The 18626-nt window shown below is 40.0% G+C and overlaps 1 protein-coding gene across 41 annotated transcripts in view; it reads right to left on the bottom strand.

Annotated features, from left to right (window-relative positions):
* LARP4 (La ribonucleoprotein 4) overlaps nt 1–18626 on the bottom strand; it is an 82227-nt gene that overhangs the window by 36899 nt on the left and 26702 nt on the right. For 24 of the 41 annotated variants that reach the window (XM_055294903.2, XM_055294912.2, XM_055294917.2 and 21 more), the window contains 7 exons: nt 15990–16137; nt 14810–14965; nt 13337–13412; nt 7984–8120; nt 5915–6018; nt 3199–3309; nt 2107–2160 (listed from right to left, as the gene is read on the bottom strand). In XM_055294903.2, the coding sequence (XP_055150878.1) occupies nt 2107–2160; nt 3199–3309; nt 5915–6018; nt 7984–8120; nt 13337–13412; nt 14810–14965; nt 15990–16137 (786 nt within the window). Of the gene's footprint in view, nt 1–2106; nt 2161–3198; nt 3310–5914; nt 6019–7983; nt 8121–13336; nt 13413–14809; nt 14984–15989; nt 16138–18626 lie in introns of all 41 variants that reach the window. The other 17 variants (XM_055294901.2, XM_055294907.2, XM_063610516.1 and 14 more) reach the window with 4 other exon arrangements.

An 18626-nucleotide genomic window follows, 5' to 3' on the forward strand; every position in this document is an offset into this window, starting at 1 on the left:
GCCTGTAATCCCAGCTACGCCGGAGGCTGAGGCAGGAGAATCGATGGAACCCAGGCGGAGGTTGCAGTGAGCTGAGATTGTGCCACTGCACTCCAGCCTGGGTGGTTAAGAGTGAAATGCCATTTCAAAAATAAATAAATAAATAAAATAAAATAAAATAAAATAAAATCAAACAGTGATATCCAGGAATGCAATCATGGTGTGGTGGCTCACATCTGTAATCTCAGCACTTTGGGAGGCTGAGATGGAAGGATTGTTTGAGTTCAAGAGTTTGAGACCAGCCTGGGCAACATAGTGAGACCCCAACTCTACCAAAAATTTTAAAATTAGCCAGGCATGATGGTGCACACCTGTGGTCCCTGCTACTTGGGAGGCTAAGGTGGGAAGGTCACTTGAGCCTGAGAGGTCAAGGCAGCAGTGAGCCGTGATCATGCCACTGCACTCAAGCCTAGGTGACAGAGAGAAAGAAACCCCAGTCTCAAAAACAAAACAAAACAAAACAGCCATATTGGTTCAGGGAAGCAGAACTCAAAGAAAACAGAGAATCTGAAATAAATCTCATAGCTGCAGAAGTTGCAGAAGAATAGAAATAAGTGTTGAAATAAATGTCTTTCCATATATGGGAAAAAATAGAACTAGATTCCTATCTTATACTACATATAAAATTAATTCCAGATATACCAAAGACCCACTTCTGAAATACTTTAAAACTTTACAGCTATTAAGAAGACTCGGGAGAATATCTTTATAAAAGCCTCAAAGCAGGGAAAGATAAAAGGGAGAAGAACATCATAGACAGAGGAAGTAGAATGACAGCTAGAAAACAGCCTCATCTGTAATATGGAAACTATTAATCCCACCTACTTCACAGCAATAATGAGATTTAAATATGCTAAGTTCTTAGAACCTCTTAATAAATGCAAGTCACTGTTATCCTAGTTCTTCCACTTACTAGTTATGTGAAACTAGGTAGGTTACCCTCATGTCTTATTATTCTCACTAGGAAACTGAAGAAAACAAAAGCACTATCTCATTAGGTTCTTGTAAGGATTAAATGAGTCAATACACGTAAAGTGCTTAAAACAGAAAGTGACACACAGTTCAACACAGAGGAATTAGCAAGAATAATGTATTACATTTACAAATAAGTATAACTACAGCACACAGCGAATGAGGATCAAGTCAAACTAAGTGTATGTTACTGGATTATGGTTTAGAACACTTAGTTCTGGTAGCAATGTGAAGAACAGATTGTTAAGGGGGGGAAAGTTGATAACACAGCAGTTAAGAGGCTACTCCAAGTGTTCAAGCTGAAACAATGGGAGATTTTTGGAAAGCATTTTCACAGGACCTGAAAACAGATTAGACATGTGAAGATAGTGATCAAGTGTCATCAATGACAATCCCTAGGTTTCCAAATGGTTGTATGTTAACGTAGTGATGCAGTTAATTGAGATGAGGTTGAAAGTACTGTGAATATTTTTCATCTCTGTTACTAAAAATTACTCCTATTGCTCATTTTGAGATCTGGAATTATCTCATATATTGTAAATCAGCATCTAATTAAACTTCATGCTATTTGAAGTTACCCCTTTGTAAAGAATTGCTGTACACGAAGTATTTTTATGGCTTATCAAAGAATTTTCTGAAGTAGCACATAATACAAGCCAGAAATTTGTTGTTGTTGTTGTTGTTTTTGAGACAAGGTCTTGCTCTGTCGCCCAGGCTGGAGTGCAGTGGTGCAATCTCTGCTCACTGCAACCTACGCCTCCCGGGTTGAAGCAATTCTCCTGCCTCAGCCTCTCAAGTAGCTGGAATTACAGGCGTGTGCCACCACACCCGGCTAATTTTTTCTATTTTTAGTAGAGACAGGGTTTCATCATATTGGCAAGGCTGGTCTCGAACTCCTGGCGTCAAGCGATCCACCTGCCTTGGACTCCCAAAGTGCTGGGATTACAGGTGTGAGCCACCACACCTGGCGCAAGCCAGAAAATTTTGAAAGTCACTATGGGTTTTTATAAAATATTATCTGTCTGTATTTTTAAAATTCTCATACAGAGAACCAAAACCTGTTCCGGTTTCACACTGATCTCTTCTATTTCTTACCATAATTGGCTTGCCCTGAAATGTTTTAACTTCTTCTCTTAAGTATTTAAAAGCCTGTTAACAAAGCACAAAAAAAACTTTCATTAGCATTCAAACATTTCAGTAAAGTCATCTTTATTATGTTGAGAGTTTAGTATTAAACTATAAAAACAAAATTATGTAGGTGATTCCACTGTGCAGGTGGACAGGGAATGAAAAAGTAAAAATGTAACGCCTTCTCAACCACAGCTCATATTTATTGTAGAAAAGCCACCATGGATTACTGCAGACAAAATGCATTAAGATTGAAAACAGACCCAAAATATCCCCAGAAACCAATTTAAAAATGATCAACTTTCTAATAAATTGTTTTAAAAAATAAAAATCCGTGAGTGATTTTTAAACACTCTTATTATAGATATATTTGTGTTTCAAAGGATTATTTCTCTTTAAGACATGTTAACAATTAAGAATAAAACCATCACCGGGTGCAGTGGCTCATGCCTGTAATCCCAGCACTTCGGGAGGCCAAGGCAGGCAAATCACGAGGTCAGGAGTTTGAGACCGGCCTGACCAATATGGTGAAACCCCGTCTCTACTAAAAATACAAAAAATTAGCTGGGAATAGTGGCGGGTGCCTGTAATCCCAGCTACTTGGGAGGCTGAGGCAGGAGAATCACTTGAACCCAGGAGGTGGAGGTTGCAGTGAGCTGGGATTGCGTCACTGCACTCCAGCTCGGGCGACAGAGTGAGACTCTGTCTCAAAAAAAAAAAAAAGAATAAAACCATCAAGTCAAAATTCCAAGAATTTTGTTTATTGCAGACCTATTATATACTAAAAATACCACTAGGTATGTGGTTCTCAATCCCCATGTTAATTTTAAAACTGTTATGTTAATATTCTTATCGACAGAAAACAAACTTCCTAAATCAAAACTGAAAAACTTTAGGATGATCAAAAAGGAAACCAATTGAGCAAAAGCAAAAGGGTGACCAAGGTACTCACTAGTCTTGATAAACATCAGTGTAAACACACATTTTCTCAATTAAAATATACTACTACTTATTTTGCCACTAGGATGGACTTGTATCAGAAAAATGTTTTCTTTTTACCTGTTGTGCATCTGTGTCTGACTGGAAAGTGATATACCAGTTGCTATTGTGTGCAAACTCACAGCTTATCACTTTGGGGCAGTTTTCACTTTTGAACAAAGCTTTCACTTCCTAAAAAGAAAAAGAAAATTAAGTTAACTCTAAAAAATACATCAATAATTGGCATTTTTTGTTGGTTTGTTTACTAGTAATGTTAAGCATATCTTCATGTCTTTGGTCCTTTCTATCACTTCACTTGTTAACTTTTGCCCATTTTTCTACTGAGGATAGGCTGTGTTTCAAAACAAATACAGAGTTAATAGGAGATATATTTGAGTCTGGTCTCAAACTCCTGGATGCAAGCGATCCTTCGGCCTGAGCACCCAAAGTGCTGAGATAATAGGCACGAGCCACTCCACTTGGCCAGGAGATGTATTTTGTACACGATTTTGGGATGATTTATTTTACAATCAGCAAAGCATAAGTATTTCACTTCCAGTGGCAAGCTAAATGCTTAGTGAAATCTCCCCTGTCCTTTTCCTGCCTGGCCTCCCACAGGACAAGTGACACCCTTCATTAACATTTTCTAGGCAATACAAATTTTCATGCATTCTCATTTAATCCAGTTGCTTTGTTTACAACACATACATCAGTTAATGTGCAAACATATCTTCTCTTTTCCGTAACTAGTATAAACAGAAACTCCAACAGTTATATGGATTCAGAAAAAGGGTGACTACCAAAAGTCAAAATGGTAAAACTGTTAATGGATTGAAAGAAGCTTATTAAAAAAAAAAAAAATTAAGCAAACATTAAGTATCCTTAAGAAGTAACAGAAGGAAAGAAAATATCTACTGAAATAGCAAAGGTCAAATGCAGCCTGAGAGCTCGGTGGCTCACTTCTGTAATCTCAGCACTTTGGGAGATTGAGGTAGGAGAATTGCTTGAGCTCAGGACAAGCCTGAACAACACAGCCAGACACCATCTTTACCAAAAAAAGTGAAAATTGGCTGGGCATGGTGGCTGGCTCCTGTAGTCACAGCTACTTGGGTGGGTGAGGTAGGAGGACTGCTTGAGCCAAGGAGTTTGAGGCTGCAATGAACTATGATTGTACCACTGTACTACACCCTCAGTGACACGGCAAGACCTGTCTCAGAAAACCATGGATTGAGGAAAAATTTCTTAACGTGAAAAAAAATTTTAAAAGCAAAAAACAAAAACTCCTCAAAAACCCAACAAAACATTTGGTGCCTTGTTTTATTTACTGTTTTTCATGTGTATGAACTCTTTATGTATTCAGAATATGAACTGTAATAACTGCAAAAATGATAATGAAATGGGGCACAGTGGCTCACGCCTGTAATCCCAGCACTTTGGGAGGCCAAGGTGCACAGACTGCTTGAGCCCAGAGGCTTGAGAACAGCCTAGGCAACATGGCAAAACCCCATCTCTACAAAAAAGTATAAAAATTAGCCAGGCATGGTGGCATGCGCCAGTAGTCCCAACTACTCAGGAGGCTGAGGTGGGAGGATCGCTTGAGCCCATGAGGTCAAGGCTACAGTAAGCCCTGATTGTGCCACTGCACTCCACCCTGGGTGACAGACTGAAACCCTGTCTCAAAAAATAAAACAAAATAGCGTTCTATTCTAAATAGCTAATCAATTACAATGTCAGTTACTAATTATCCTCATCTTCTTTAATGTATATCACCTTATCATGGCAACTTAACATGAAGCTCTGTGGCACAGTGATTATGAAACACGGGCTTTAGAATCAGAGAGATCATGTTCAAACCCAAACTCCTGTCATTTAAGAGCCCTTGTATCCTTGCACAAGCTACGTAACCATCCTAACTATCAGTTATTTCATCAGTAAAAACAGGTAATAAAACCTTTGGCTTTAAATAATTGCAAAGTAATAACGGGAGAATCTAATTGTCAAATTGATTATAATGTATCATTCAAATATTATTTTATTCCAGTATGTGTACCATACCATCTCTATGACTTGACTGCAACTTTGCTTTATATAATATTTCACTGAACAATACGGTTAGTCCTGCCTCCTTAATCCTTTTTTTTTTTTTTTTTTTGAGACAGAGTCTCGCTCTCTAGCCCAGGCTGGAGTGCAGTGGCTCGATCTCAGCTCACCACAAGCTCCCAGGTTCATGCCATTCTCCAGCCTCGGACTCTTAAGTAGCTGGGACTACAGGCGCCTGCCACCACGCCTGGCTAATTTTTTGATTTTTAGTAGAGATGGGGTTTCACCATATTAGCCAGGATGGTCTCCATCTCCTGACCTCGTGATCCGCCTGCCTCAGCCTCCCAAAGTGCTGGGATTACAGGCATGAGCCACCGCGCCCGGCCCTGCCTCTCCTTAATCAAAATCTAGTTTATCATTCATTCTTACAGATGAATTCTCAAGTTCCCAAAATAGCCTATTTATATATTAGTTGCCATTGAATCAATCTAGTAAATTCAGAATGTTTCACTGCAATACTTTGTCTACCCTTCTAAGGAAATAGAACTATATCTTTTCCTTTCTCTATACCATCCTAGTACTTCAGAATTAATGAAACAAATTAGTATTTAACCTTTTCACAGTAACTGATGAAGGCACTGACTTACGCTTTGCTTGTGTACCTCTTCCAATTTTTCTTCTTTGCCATGAAAGGCAGAAGAAACCTCTTTTAATTTAAACAGAGAACACAGAGCGTTAACAATTATTAATAATTTACCTCTATTGGTGTTGTTTCAGGAATCTCTCTAAGAATTACAATACAACGCTTATGACTTGGTCTCACTTTCTCACCCTTCTCATCAACTTGTACCATGGGAGAAGCTGAAATTTAAAAGAAAGGGTATCATTCAAACGTGACAAATAGTGATATTATTAATGCCATTAAAAAAACTATTCATTTTAATTTCCAACCGAGTAAATTTGCAGAGGCTGGGTTAATATCCTAAGAAACTAAGTTGTAGAATCAGAGATTATAGGTATGACAATTTTTTTGGAGATTTATATGTAAAGAACACCGTCAAATGTTATTCATTGAAAAAACATTCAGAGTACTTACAGAGCAATTTTGGCACTGCCTTCAGGGAGCATACAACATATATCTAATAAGGGAAATTTCTTGTATGTAACAACCAAATTCTTCATTGAGGAGATAACAAATGGATGTTAACAGAAATTAGTGTACTTTCATTGGCCAAACACTATGCTGAGGAATGTGATGAAATCTGATATGTGAAGAAATTCTTCCTAAGATTAAAGTTCAAGAAGCCCTTAAACCAAGAACTATATGCAAATTGTAAGCTATCCAGGATTTCAACCTACTTAATCTTGCATACTACTACAGAAACCCAAAAGCCATCTTTTAAATGCTGATTATGAGGAAATATTATACTAAACATAGTAGCAAATAGTCCCTTCATGGAGTTAATATACCAGATCTCCATGAGCAGGTAAGTATACAGAATAAAATAAGCAGTTAAGTGTGATGGCATAGGTATAATAAGTGCCAAGTTCCAGCCTAAACAGGCGGGAGATTCTGCCTCTCTTTGCCAACTTTTAATGTAGACAAGATTGGGTCATTTTAAGAAATGATGTCTCTACAAACCAATGAGAGATTCCATAAATGTTTGTAATCCTCTGTAATATTCCATAAATGTTTGTAATCCTCTATAATATTCCATAAATGTTTGTAATCCTCTGGAAATGGAAATCTATTCCAATGTAAGTCTATTATCAGACTTGCTATATTTAACTTTTAAACATTTTCAACACATCTCATATAAAAGTGAAGATCTGCCTTATTCAGTCAAATAGTTAACAAAACCCACTCTTAAGAGGTTACCAAGAAATACTGATACAAGACACAAAATCCAGCAAAAATTCTTAAAAGCTTCAATCAAGAAATAAAAATTCATTACCAAACTTCAGAGCAGTATTTGTCAAATTGCCCATAGCAACTCATTAGTAGGTTGTAAAATTAGAAACAAGTTTGTTACAAATATTTCGGTCGGGTGCAGGTATATGGTGTAAATTGAACTGTCACGAAAAATAGACTTCTTATTTGGGTTCGAAAACTTGAAAGAGATTGTTTTAAAGGTTGTGTGATAATGATACATATCTAACACTCCAGAAAAATGAGACTTCATTGCTTATACTTCTTAAGTGGGCATGATGATAAACCACCAAGGTGCAGAATTGTTACAGAAGCTGTATATAGGCCGGGGGTGGTGGCTCACGCATATAATCCAAACATTTTGGGAGGCTGAGCGGGATACACACACACACACACACACACACACGTCAGTAAAAATAAAGGTAAGACTGAGGTGGGGTGGTGGCTTATAGATACACCAGTCAGTAAAAATAAAGATAAGGCTTGGGAAGGTGGGAGGACTGACTCAGCCAACGAACTTAAGACCAGCCTGGGGAACATACCAAGACCCCACCTCTATACAAAAATTTAAAGATTAGCTGGATGTGGTGGTGTGCACCTGGGGTCCCAGTAACTTGGGAGGCTATGAGGTAGAAGGATGGCTTGAGCCCAGGAGTTTGGGGCTGCAGTGAGCTGCGATTTGCACCATCACACTCTCGCTTGAATGTCAGAGTGAGACCCTGTCCTTCACCACAACCCCCGAAAAAAAAAAAAAAAGAGAGAGAGAATTCGGAACAAAACAACAAAATAAGGGGGTGGGGAGGCGGCAGTAAAAATAATTCCCTATATGATCAGAAGTCAAAATAACATTTAATGTTTAAAATTAAAAAAAAAAGCTAAAAGGTATTTTTACATACATCTTAACACTTCAAGAATTAGATCAGGGTCTGTAGTCAACTTTTTTATTTCTTCCATGTTGGCAACTGTCCAAATTGGGATGAACTGATCACTATCCATTTGAGATATCAAGTAAAGATCCTTTGACAAATTTTCTCTGAAAAGAATAAACAAAATAGTCCTATAAAACAAGCAATTATTAAAAAGCATCTAACAAGAAGAGGTATCTTACTCACTTTTCCTACTTTTTAAACGCATGGAAATAAGATTATTCTATCAGAAATAACACTAAACTTTTCAGTGAACTCTAAAAGTTGTTAAAAGTTGAACTCAAAAGATACTAATGTAATATATATATATATATATATGCTAGTTAATGTAACTTTTACAGTATCTCAATTCCCAAACACATCTAGCACAATATTGGACAATTATACTGATATATAAAGAGGTTTAATATTACAAGTAGCATTTTAACAAAACATTATATACAGCAGAGTTCCATCTTATAAATACTTCATCAGTGATATTAGAATATGCATGATAAAAACTGTAGCTGAACTGCGAACTGACTCAAGAAGGATTTTCCATTTCTTTTTCTTTTTTCTTTTTTTTTCCTGAGACAGTCTTGCTCTGTCGCCCAGGCTGGAGTGCAGTGGCGCAAACTCGGCTCACTGCAAGCTCCGCCTCCCGGGTTCAAGTAATTCTCCTGCCTCAGCCTCCCGAGTAGCTGGGACTACAGGCGCCCGCCATCACGCTCAGCTAATTTTTTTTTTTTGTATTTTTTAGTACAGATGGGGTTTCACCGTGTTAGCCAGGATGGTCTCGATCTCCTGACCTCGTGATCCATCTGCCTCAGCCTCCCAAAGTGCTGGGATTACAGGCGTGAGCCACTGCACCCTGTCCAAAATACATGTTTTAAATTATTTAAGTCAAACATGCTTATATAAATGCACACATTGGCTGGGCGCTGTGGCTCACGACTGTAATCCTAGCACTTTGGGATGCTGAGGCGGGTGGATCATTAGAGGTCAAGAGCTCAAGACCAACCTGGCCAACATGGTGAAACCCCGTCTCTACTAAAAATACAAAAAATCAGCCAGGCTTGATGGTGGGTGCTACACGGGGTGCTGAGGCAGGAGAATCGCTTGAACCTGGAAGGCGGAGCTTGCAGTGAGCCGAGATCACGCCATTGCACTCCAGTCAGGGCAACAAAGGCAAAACTCCATCTCAAAACATAAACAAACAAAAAAAAAGAAAAAGAAAAAATATATATTTAATATTAATACAAAAGATTCTTTAAGGTACATTAAAAAAAGAAGATGCAAACACTTGCATCTTACATGTAAAATCTTGTTTAATAAACTTAGATAACATCAAATTCACACCTTGCTATTCACATCAAATATTCTTTGAAGCAGTCCGGCTATAAATAGCTGGAAGTTTTTGCTTATAAGCCCCCTTCTCAAAGAGTACTGTACTGATCACCCTATCTATTTAAAACTGCAACCACCCCAGCATTCCTGATTCCTGTCCTTGCATTTAATTTTTTCCCATAGCATTTATCACCTAACATACTCCTGAGTTGCTTATTTATTATGTTTGTTTTGTGTTCTCACAGTCAGAATATAGGTTCCATGAAGGATCTTTGTTGTTAAATCAATAATGTATTTCAACTGCCTAGTGCCTGGCAAGGAGCAGGCTCAAAGGCCCTTACATTCAAATTCTATTAAAATAGAGGCCAGGCACGGTGGCTCACGCCTGTAAACCCAGCACTTTGGGAGGCAAAGGTGGATGGATCACCTGATATCAGGAGTTTGAGACTAGCCTAGCTAACATGATAAAACCTTGTCTCTACTAAAAACACAAAACTTGGCCAGGCACGGTGGTGCATGCCTGTACTCCCAGCTACTCGGGAGGCTGAATCAGAAGAATCACTTGAACCCGGGAGGTAGAGGTTGCAGTGAGCCGAGATCGTGCCACTGCACTCCAGCCTAGGCAACAGAGTGAGAACTCCATCTCAAAAAAAAAAAAAAAAAGAAGATATTCCTTAAGAATCTGAAAATAAGACAACTATAAACATGATTTTTGCAAAACTAAAAAACTGTAGCCTAAATGAACTCTGAAATTTAGCAGGTCTGTTCTTAAACAGTGATTCAACTCTTAGCTAAAGAAACTGTACCTTGTCAGAAGTAAATCAAATTAATGGATATAACATTTAAGATTTGATTATTCATGAGTAATACCTGATATGTATTAACGGCAATTTTGCTGAGCTACAAATGTCAATTACCCAGCTGGTTCGAACTATATCACAGTCCTGAGTAGGATGTGATGGATCATGACAAGTAGGAGCTTCCACTGCAACAACTAAAAAAGCTGGGATAAACTACAAAAAATTTTTTTTAAAAATCACGTTTTTGGAGATCTGGGAAAGCTGTGGAAGCTTCAAGCACAAAATGACTAAAATGCCCCAAAGAAGATCTTTCCTTCCTGAGAGCATTTGCAGATCTTGACTCAGACTCTACTGGACAATACAGAAACCAGCAGATCTCCAGGCAGTTGTGTACAAGTATGTGGTAAGTATAATGGGCACAAAACTAGAATTACGAATGGAAATTATGGGAGCCACCAATACAGCTGATTTTCCCCATAAGATGTTTCCTGAGTTTTTTTTTTTTTTTGAGACGGAGTCTTGCTCTGTCCCCCAGGCTGGAGTGCAGTGGCGCAATCTCGGCTCACTGCAAGCTCCGCCTCCCGGGTTCAGGCCATTCTCCTGCCTCAGCCTCCCGAGGAGCTGGGACTACAGGCGCCCGCCAACACGCCCGGCTAATTTTTTGTATTTTTAGTAGAGACAGGGTTTCACCGTGTTAGCCAGGATGGTCTCGATCTCCTGACCTCGTGATCCGCCCGCCTCGGCCTAGTTTTAAGAACAAAGATGGGAGACTGGGAGTCAGGCTGAAAAGACAGTAAAATCTATGTGGTTTTGTGATTAAGCCCCAGTGCAAGCAAAAATGCGGCAAACGAAGTCTCCCCGATAAGACACTGCCAGATTTTCTTTCTGAAACGAAGTCTCGCTCTTATTCCCCAGTCTGAAGTGCAATGGTGCAATCTCGGCTCACTGCAACCTCCACCTCCTGGGTTCAAGTGATTCTCCTGCCTCAGCCTCTCGAGTAACTGGGATTATAGGTGCATACCACCATGCCCAGCTAATGTTTTGTATTTTAAGTAGAGACAGGGTTTCACCATGTTGGTCAGGCTGATACTGAACTCCTCACCTCAGGTGATCTGCCTGCCTTGGCCTCCCAAAGTGCTGGGATTACAGGTGTGAGCCACTGCTCCGGGCCAAGACACTGCCAGATTTTCAAGCAGTATGGGGTAGGAAGTTAAAGAGCTAAATCTCAAACCTCTGTATTAGAGATCTAAATCTCCTTGGTTTTGTAAGATTAGGGTGACACAAAACTGCCAAGCTCTAAATCAAAAGCCTGGAAGGGCCATGTAGAAGAAATAGAGCTAAATCAAAGGAAAACTGAGTCCATTTAAAACTGTTGCTCAGCCCTGACCTAGCTCAGTTCCTGATTGGATTGAAGCAATCAACATTTCACTCTCTGCCTAACAGAAAAAAAGCTCAAACTCTGTCTAGAGTTATATCACCTACATCTTCTATGGTTCTGTTGTATGTAATGTACAGGATAAAATCAAAATTTACAAGACATACAAAAAGGCAGTAAATTATGACAGATAATTCAAGAGAAGAAACCCAGACAATAGAAGCAGACCCATAAACGATCTAGTTAGTAGGTAAAATTCACTCAGGCTGGAGTGCAGTGCTGCAACCTCGGCTTACTGCAAACTCCACCTCCTGGGTTCAAGCAATTCTCCTGCCTCAGCCTCCAGTAGCTGGGACTACAGGGGCACGCTACCACACCCCGCTAATTTTTGTATTTTCAGTAGAGACGGGGTTTTGCCATATTGGCCAGGCTGGTCTTGAACTCCTGACCTCATGTGATCCACCTACTTTGGCCTCCCAAAGTACAGGCTAAAGTAAATACCACATGAATGTTTTTGTTTCCTTGTTTTTGAGGTGGAATTTCACTCTTGCCGCCCAGGCTGGAGCCCAGGAATAACCTCAGCTCACTGCAATCTCTACCTCCCAGGTTCAAGCGATTCTCTCCTGCTGCCACCTCCCGAGTAGCTGGGATTACAGGCGCCCACCACCACACCTGGCTAATTTTTGTATTTTTTATTAGAGACAGGGTTTCACCATGTTGGCAAGCCTGTTCTTGAACCCCTGACCTCATGATCCATTCACCTTGGCCTCCCCAAACTGCTGGGATTACAGGCATGAGCCACTGCGCCTGGCCCATTATTCTTATCTGTAAATAAGACTTCTCCGAATGTTTGCCTGAAAAGGATTCCTTATTTAATAGAAGACATTGGCAATATAAATTATCTGTCCAACTCCTTACTATTTTGCCAAAAATGACTCTGATTAACGAACGTTACAAGAATCAACTATTAAAACATGCATTAAGAAATAACTTTTTGTCAATTCCAAAATTGAGTATGTTCATAGAAAAAACATCCAATGCAAACTTCATTGTCTTTACATTAAGAATAGATCCTTTGCATATCAGATTGGAGACTACATTTTTTCTTTTTTTTTTTTTTTTTTTTTGAGATGGAGTTTTGCTCTTGTTGTCCAGGCTGGAGCGCAATGGTGCGATCTCAGCTCACCACAACCTTCGCCTCCGGGGTTCAAGTGATTCTCCTGCCTCAGCCTCCCAAGTAGCTGGGATTACAGGCACACACCACCATGCCTGGCTAATTTTTGTATTTTTAGTAGAGATGGGGTTTCTCCATGTTGGTCAGGCAGGTCTCGAGCTCCTAGCTTCAGGTGATCCAGCCACCGAAGCCTCCCAAAGTACTGGGATTACAGGCGTGAGCTACGGCGCCCGGCCCTACACTTTTAAATCTAGATAAGTGGCCGAGTGTGGTGCCATACACCTGTAATCCCGACACTCTGCGAGGCAGAGGAGGGCAGGTCACATGAGGTTGCGTGTTTGAGACCAGCCTGGCCAACATGGTGAAACCCCATCTCTACTAAAAATACAAATATTAGCCGGGTGTAGTGGCCGCACGCCTGTAATCCCAGCTACTCTGGAGGCTGAGGCACGAGAATCTCTTGAACCCTGGAGGCAGAGGATGCGGTGAGCCAAGATCACACCACTGCACTCCAGCCTGGCGACAGCATGAGACTGTCTCAAGAAAAAAAAAAAAAACTTAGTTAAATAATAATCACCATCCTTGTGCTCTATTTCACACGTATTTTACATCTACTAATAAAATTCAATAAAGGGGAAATAGCAATACCGTGAAAAACAGAATTCTAATTGTTTCTTCAGACATTCTTTTAGGTCTTCTGTAGAAACTGCTGAATTGCTTTCTCCTGATGGTAGAAAAGAAGAAGGAAAAAAAAGTTAATAACATGTTAGTAGAGGTAATAAATCTGACATACTGTTGTACTCAGAAACCACAAAGTATCTACAATCAAAATTCACCACAAAGCTATTGCTTGAGAGAAACAGGGTCTCCCTTTGTTGCCCAGGCTAGAGTACAGTGGTGCGACCACAGCTCAGTATAGCCTCAACCTCTTGGGCCCAAATGATCCTCCCACCACAGCTTCTTGAGTGGCTAGGACCACAAACTTGTGCCATGATACCCAGCTAATTTTTTATTTTTATTTTTTTGTAGAGACAGGCTTTCATTACGTTGCCCAGACTGTTCTCAAACTCCTGGGCTCCTACCTTGGCCACAGGCATAAGCCACTGTACCTGGCCCAAACTGCATTTTTTATTATTTTTATAATTCAGACAGTTCAAAGTCTAACTAATTTCTCTCAACCTCGATATTCTTTCATCAGATACATTTCATGTTAGTTTAAGGTTATTTTTATCAAAAAATTAACAATGCACAATACTAAAAGCACTTAAAGGCCGGGCATGGTGGCTCACGCCTGTAATCCCAGCACTTTGGGAGGCCAAAGGCAGGTGGATTACTTGAGGTCAGGAGTTCGAGACCAGCCTGGCCAACATGGTGAAAACCCATCTTTACTAAAAATACAAAAATTAACCAGGTGTGGTGGCGCGTGCCTGTAATCCCAGCTACTCGGGAGGCTGAGACAGGAGAATCACTTGAACCCAGGAGGCAGAGATTGCAGTGAGCCGAGATCACGCCACTGCACTCCAGCCTGGGCAACAGAGCAAGACTCCCTCTCAACAACAACAACAAAAAAAAAAACAAAAAAACACCAACTGCTTGCCGTATCACTTCAACTCTCTTCAAAGTGGGCAGTTGTTTATATATAGATACATAAAAATTTTTTTTCAGACACAGTTTCACTCTGTCACCCAGGTGGGAGTACAGTGGCATGATCTTGGGATTACAGGTGCATGCCACCATGCCCAGCTAATTTTTTTTTTTTTTTTCAGTATAAGACAGTGTTTCACCATGTTGGCCAGGCTAGTCTCAAACTCCTGAACTCAAGTGATCTGCCCGCCTCGGCCTCCTAAAGAGCTGGGATTACAGGCATGAGCCACCCCGTCTTTTTTTCTGTTATCTTTAATTTCATACTCTCCTTTAATAGAACCCTCATAAAAAATCTTTTAACATTACAAACGTCATGTTATCTGAAAACAATGTAACAATCAACTAACATTTCATTAACGTAACCTTCTTTTCAAATAAGAAAATAATGCCATAGGTTTATCAGAACAAGGATAAGACTATGAGTGGGGGGTGTCCTGTACTGAATTCTCATTTTAACAATAAAACCATAAAGTTTACCAGAAACATCATATATTTGGTAACTCAGATCTTCTGGTCCTAAAATCATCCCATCAGTTGATTCTTCAATGCCTGTAGTATTTCTTGTGGTTTCACAAGACGAAGAATACATTACTTCATATTCTTTACATATATCTTCTGAGAGCTCTGCATTACCTGTATTAAAGACAGACACTGAAAGTAAATGGGAATTATTTAAATTCTATTTTCAGGAACTCTGGGCAGTATGTCACCTATAAAAAGATTTTAAGGAATTCTACCAGTTTGGAATATGTCCGCATGGTTTTAAGCAAGAGTTATCATTCCGAGGGAGATAAGTTTTGACAATTACGGATAAACTAAAATGATCAACAACTGCTAAAACATATATAGCATTATCCATGTATCAGACTACTCTATGCACTTTATTCATTTAATTATCACAAAATCCTGTGCTGTAATTAAGATTGCTTCTGTTTTACAGATAGAGGGAAAAAAGCATAGAGAAATTAAGTTATTTGCCCAAGGTCGAACAGTGAGTAAATAGCAGAGTCAATGATGGTAGATACAAACTAATTTATAAATATCATTATTATAGATGGGTTGCATGCTGGACCCAAAGACACAGCTACTACTTGAAATTAGTGGCAATCTATTCATGCTAGATATAAATGAGAATTATACACAAACTACATGTTAAACACTTATAAATGCTGGATGCAGTATGTTTAAAGGAAGAAAAATTGATAAATATACCTAATCAAATAATCAAAGGATATATCCTGGCCAGGCATGGTGGCTCACACCTGTAATCCCAGCACTTTGGGAGGCCAAAGCTGGTGGATCACTTGAGGTCAGGAGTTCGAGACCAGCCTGGCCAATATGGTGAAACCCCATCTCTACTAAAAATACAAAAATTAGCCAGGTGTGGTAACCAGGTGTGGGATTACAGGCATGAGATAAAGCCAGGCCTGTAATCCCAGCTACCCGGGAGGCTGAGGCAGGAGAACTTGCTTGAACCCAGGAGGCAGAGGTTGCAGTGAGCGAAAATTGCGCCACTGTACTCCAGCCTGGGTGACAGAGCGAGACTCTGTCTCAAGAAAAAAAAAAACGAAACGAGATGTATCTCAAGTTTGGTAAACTTGCTTGGCCATACATTTAACCAAACTGTGATTTTTATGACCAAATATTTAAGACTTACCCTCAGGATGAGCACCTGATGTAGCTGCTATTTCATGCCAAGAGCTTTCAGTTCCATGAGTTACTGGGATGGCATCAGTATTTCCAGGAGCAATTTCTTGCCATACTTTGGCATTAGGATTTAAACCAGTTCCTTTAGATGTTACCTGCTAAATAATCGAAGGATCTATTTGTAAATTTTGTAAATCAGAGCATGAAAATTACAGATTTAGATAAAATCGCTTTTCCATTACTTAAAAGTGGGGGAGAAACCCAATAATTATATTTAACAAATAATAAATACTATTTAAGTTTTTGATCACCTTGAAAATGTGAAATATCTATATAAAATTTAGCTTCCTATATAATAAAAAACAGGTATCTCTAAATATTAAAACAGAAATACTGCCTAGGTGCAATGGCTTACGCCTGTAATCCCAGCACTTTGGGAGGCTGAGGCAGGAGGATCACATGAGCCCAGGAAGTTCAAGGTTACAGTGAGCTATAAACACACCATCACACTCCAGCCTAGGTGACAGAGGAGACCCTGTCTCAGAAAAATAAATAAAATAGAAATACTGCTTTACCCCAACCTACCTGCAAATGTCACAAAATTTAAACTATTTACATAACTTTTGAGACACTTGTGTATTTTTGCATCTACAGCAAATTTTTTAGTTATCTACAGTAATTTTCCAGAATATTATAAATTTTTATTGCCATCTAAGCTGTGATAGAGACTTGAGTCTGAACAATTCTATAACTAGAAATTTTATCCCAAGATAAAAGCAGTGATGTGCTTTATATTGTAATTTTTTTTTCCATCTGTCCTGCAAGTGTATTTTCTTAATGTCCATAGCATAACTACTTTAAATAGTGCCATTTAAGGTAATCTCTTGAGGCAGGGCACGATGGCTCATTTCTATAATCCCAGCACTTTGGGAGGCCAAGGCAGGCGGATCACTTGCGCTCATGAGTTCGAGACCAGCCTGGGAAACACGGAGAAATGCTGTCTCTACAAAACATACAAAATTAGCCGGGCGTGTTGGTGGGCGCCTGTAGTCCTGGCTACTTGGGATGCTGAGGTGGGAGAACGGCTTGAGCCTGGGAGACAGAGGTTGCAGTGAGCTGAGTTTGCACCACTGCACTCCAGCCTGGGAGACAGTGAGACTCGGTCTCAAAAAAGAAAACACACACACACACACACACACACACACACACACACACACAAAAACCAAACATAATGCCCTGTTCCAAGCCTAGGTTCATTCATATCTTGAAAGCAGGGGCTGAGCCTTGAAATGGTGGAAGTAGTAAGGAGTATTTTATCACTTATACGCTTTAGAATTTCTAAGTGTAGGATAACAAGCGTATACCTTTCAGTCATTTTTATTACTGTTTCAAAATTCTCTAAAGAAAATACACCTGTTTTGTACCCACAGGAGAGCAGTACTCTCCCACCACTTTGCCTTTGGTAGTCACTGATTTGAAGCTGAATTGATTGGTGAATGTGATGTGGGAATTTAGGTATCGCATAATTTATTTGTGTGTTGGGGAGGGGGATAATCTATTTTAACAAAACGTGCTATTCATATGTATGCCCTAAAAAATAAACATTACAGCATAATAAGACGTACAGCTAAGCACTGTGGACTGGAGGTAGGATGCCTACCCAGCAGCAAGCCCACCCTAACATGCCATCTGAGGACCTGCAGAAAGGACAGTGGGAAGGAGACAGCAGCCTCAGCGGAGATCTCCCTATCCTCCTCCCTCAGGGGAGGGGGGTCCTGACATTTGATCCTGACATTCAACCCTTCCTGTCCTCCTTCTTGGTCAAGAAGACGATTGGGTACAGTGGGTGGGGGCGGGGAGAAGGAGGTACAGAACGGGATGCAATATGAGAGTAGAGAGATTCTAGAGAAGGGCAAACGAGGGTGAGTAACTACAGAATTAAACAGAAGAAATAAGCCTCTATTTGTAACCCTGGAATCCGGCAGGGGAAGGAGGAGGAAATGGGCAAGGGGAGGTAGGAAAGAGAAGCTGAGGAGGAGGGAACTTACTTATTTCTCCCTACCTCTGCTGAACAGTTCCACTCCTTTATGTTAATCCCATTCTGAGAGAGGCCCAGAGAAGTTCCAGTGACAAACTAGTAGTTTGTGTCCCAGGGGAACAAATCATCTAGGAAGTGAATTGCAGAGCTGGCAGGCAAAGCTGAGGTCCACCTCAGTAAGACCCAGCTCCTGGCTCCTAGAGAGCTTTGGCACGGATGCCATAGGTGACAATAAGAGAGATGAGGAAGATGCCGAAGCCCACCCCTAAGGGTGATAAACTCAAGCTCTTTAGGTACAGCATAATTTTTGACTGATAGCAGAACAGAACTCTGAGTAGCTTGTGATAGCCAAGCTCTCCTGCCATGTCAACAGTATTTGACATTAAGCATTTTTCAATAGGAGAAAATGTATGTATTTACATACTTACTTTCTCCCTCTCTTTCCTCCATTCTGAGAATACCAGATAGGTGCCTACCCAAGAAGATGGCAAATGGTAAAGGTACAGCTCTCAGAAACAGAGATCAAACATTAAATCCCAATAAATACAAAGAGTACAATATTGATCTAGTAAATAAGATCTGTACATGAAAAAGATACAGTGAAAGGGC

Source organism: Symphalangus syndactylus, chromosome 10 (genome assembly GCF_028878055.3).
Source record: "Symphalangus syndactylus isolate Jambi chromosome 10, NHGRI_mSymSyn1-v2.1_pri, whole genome shotgun sequence".
Lineage (NCBI taxonomy): Eukaryota > Metazoa > Chordata > Mammalia > Primates > Hylobatidae > Symphalangus > Symphalangus syndactylus.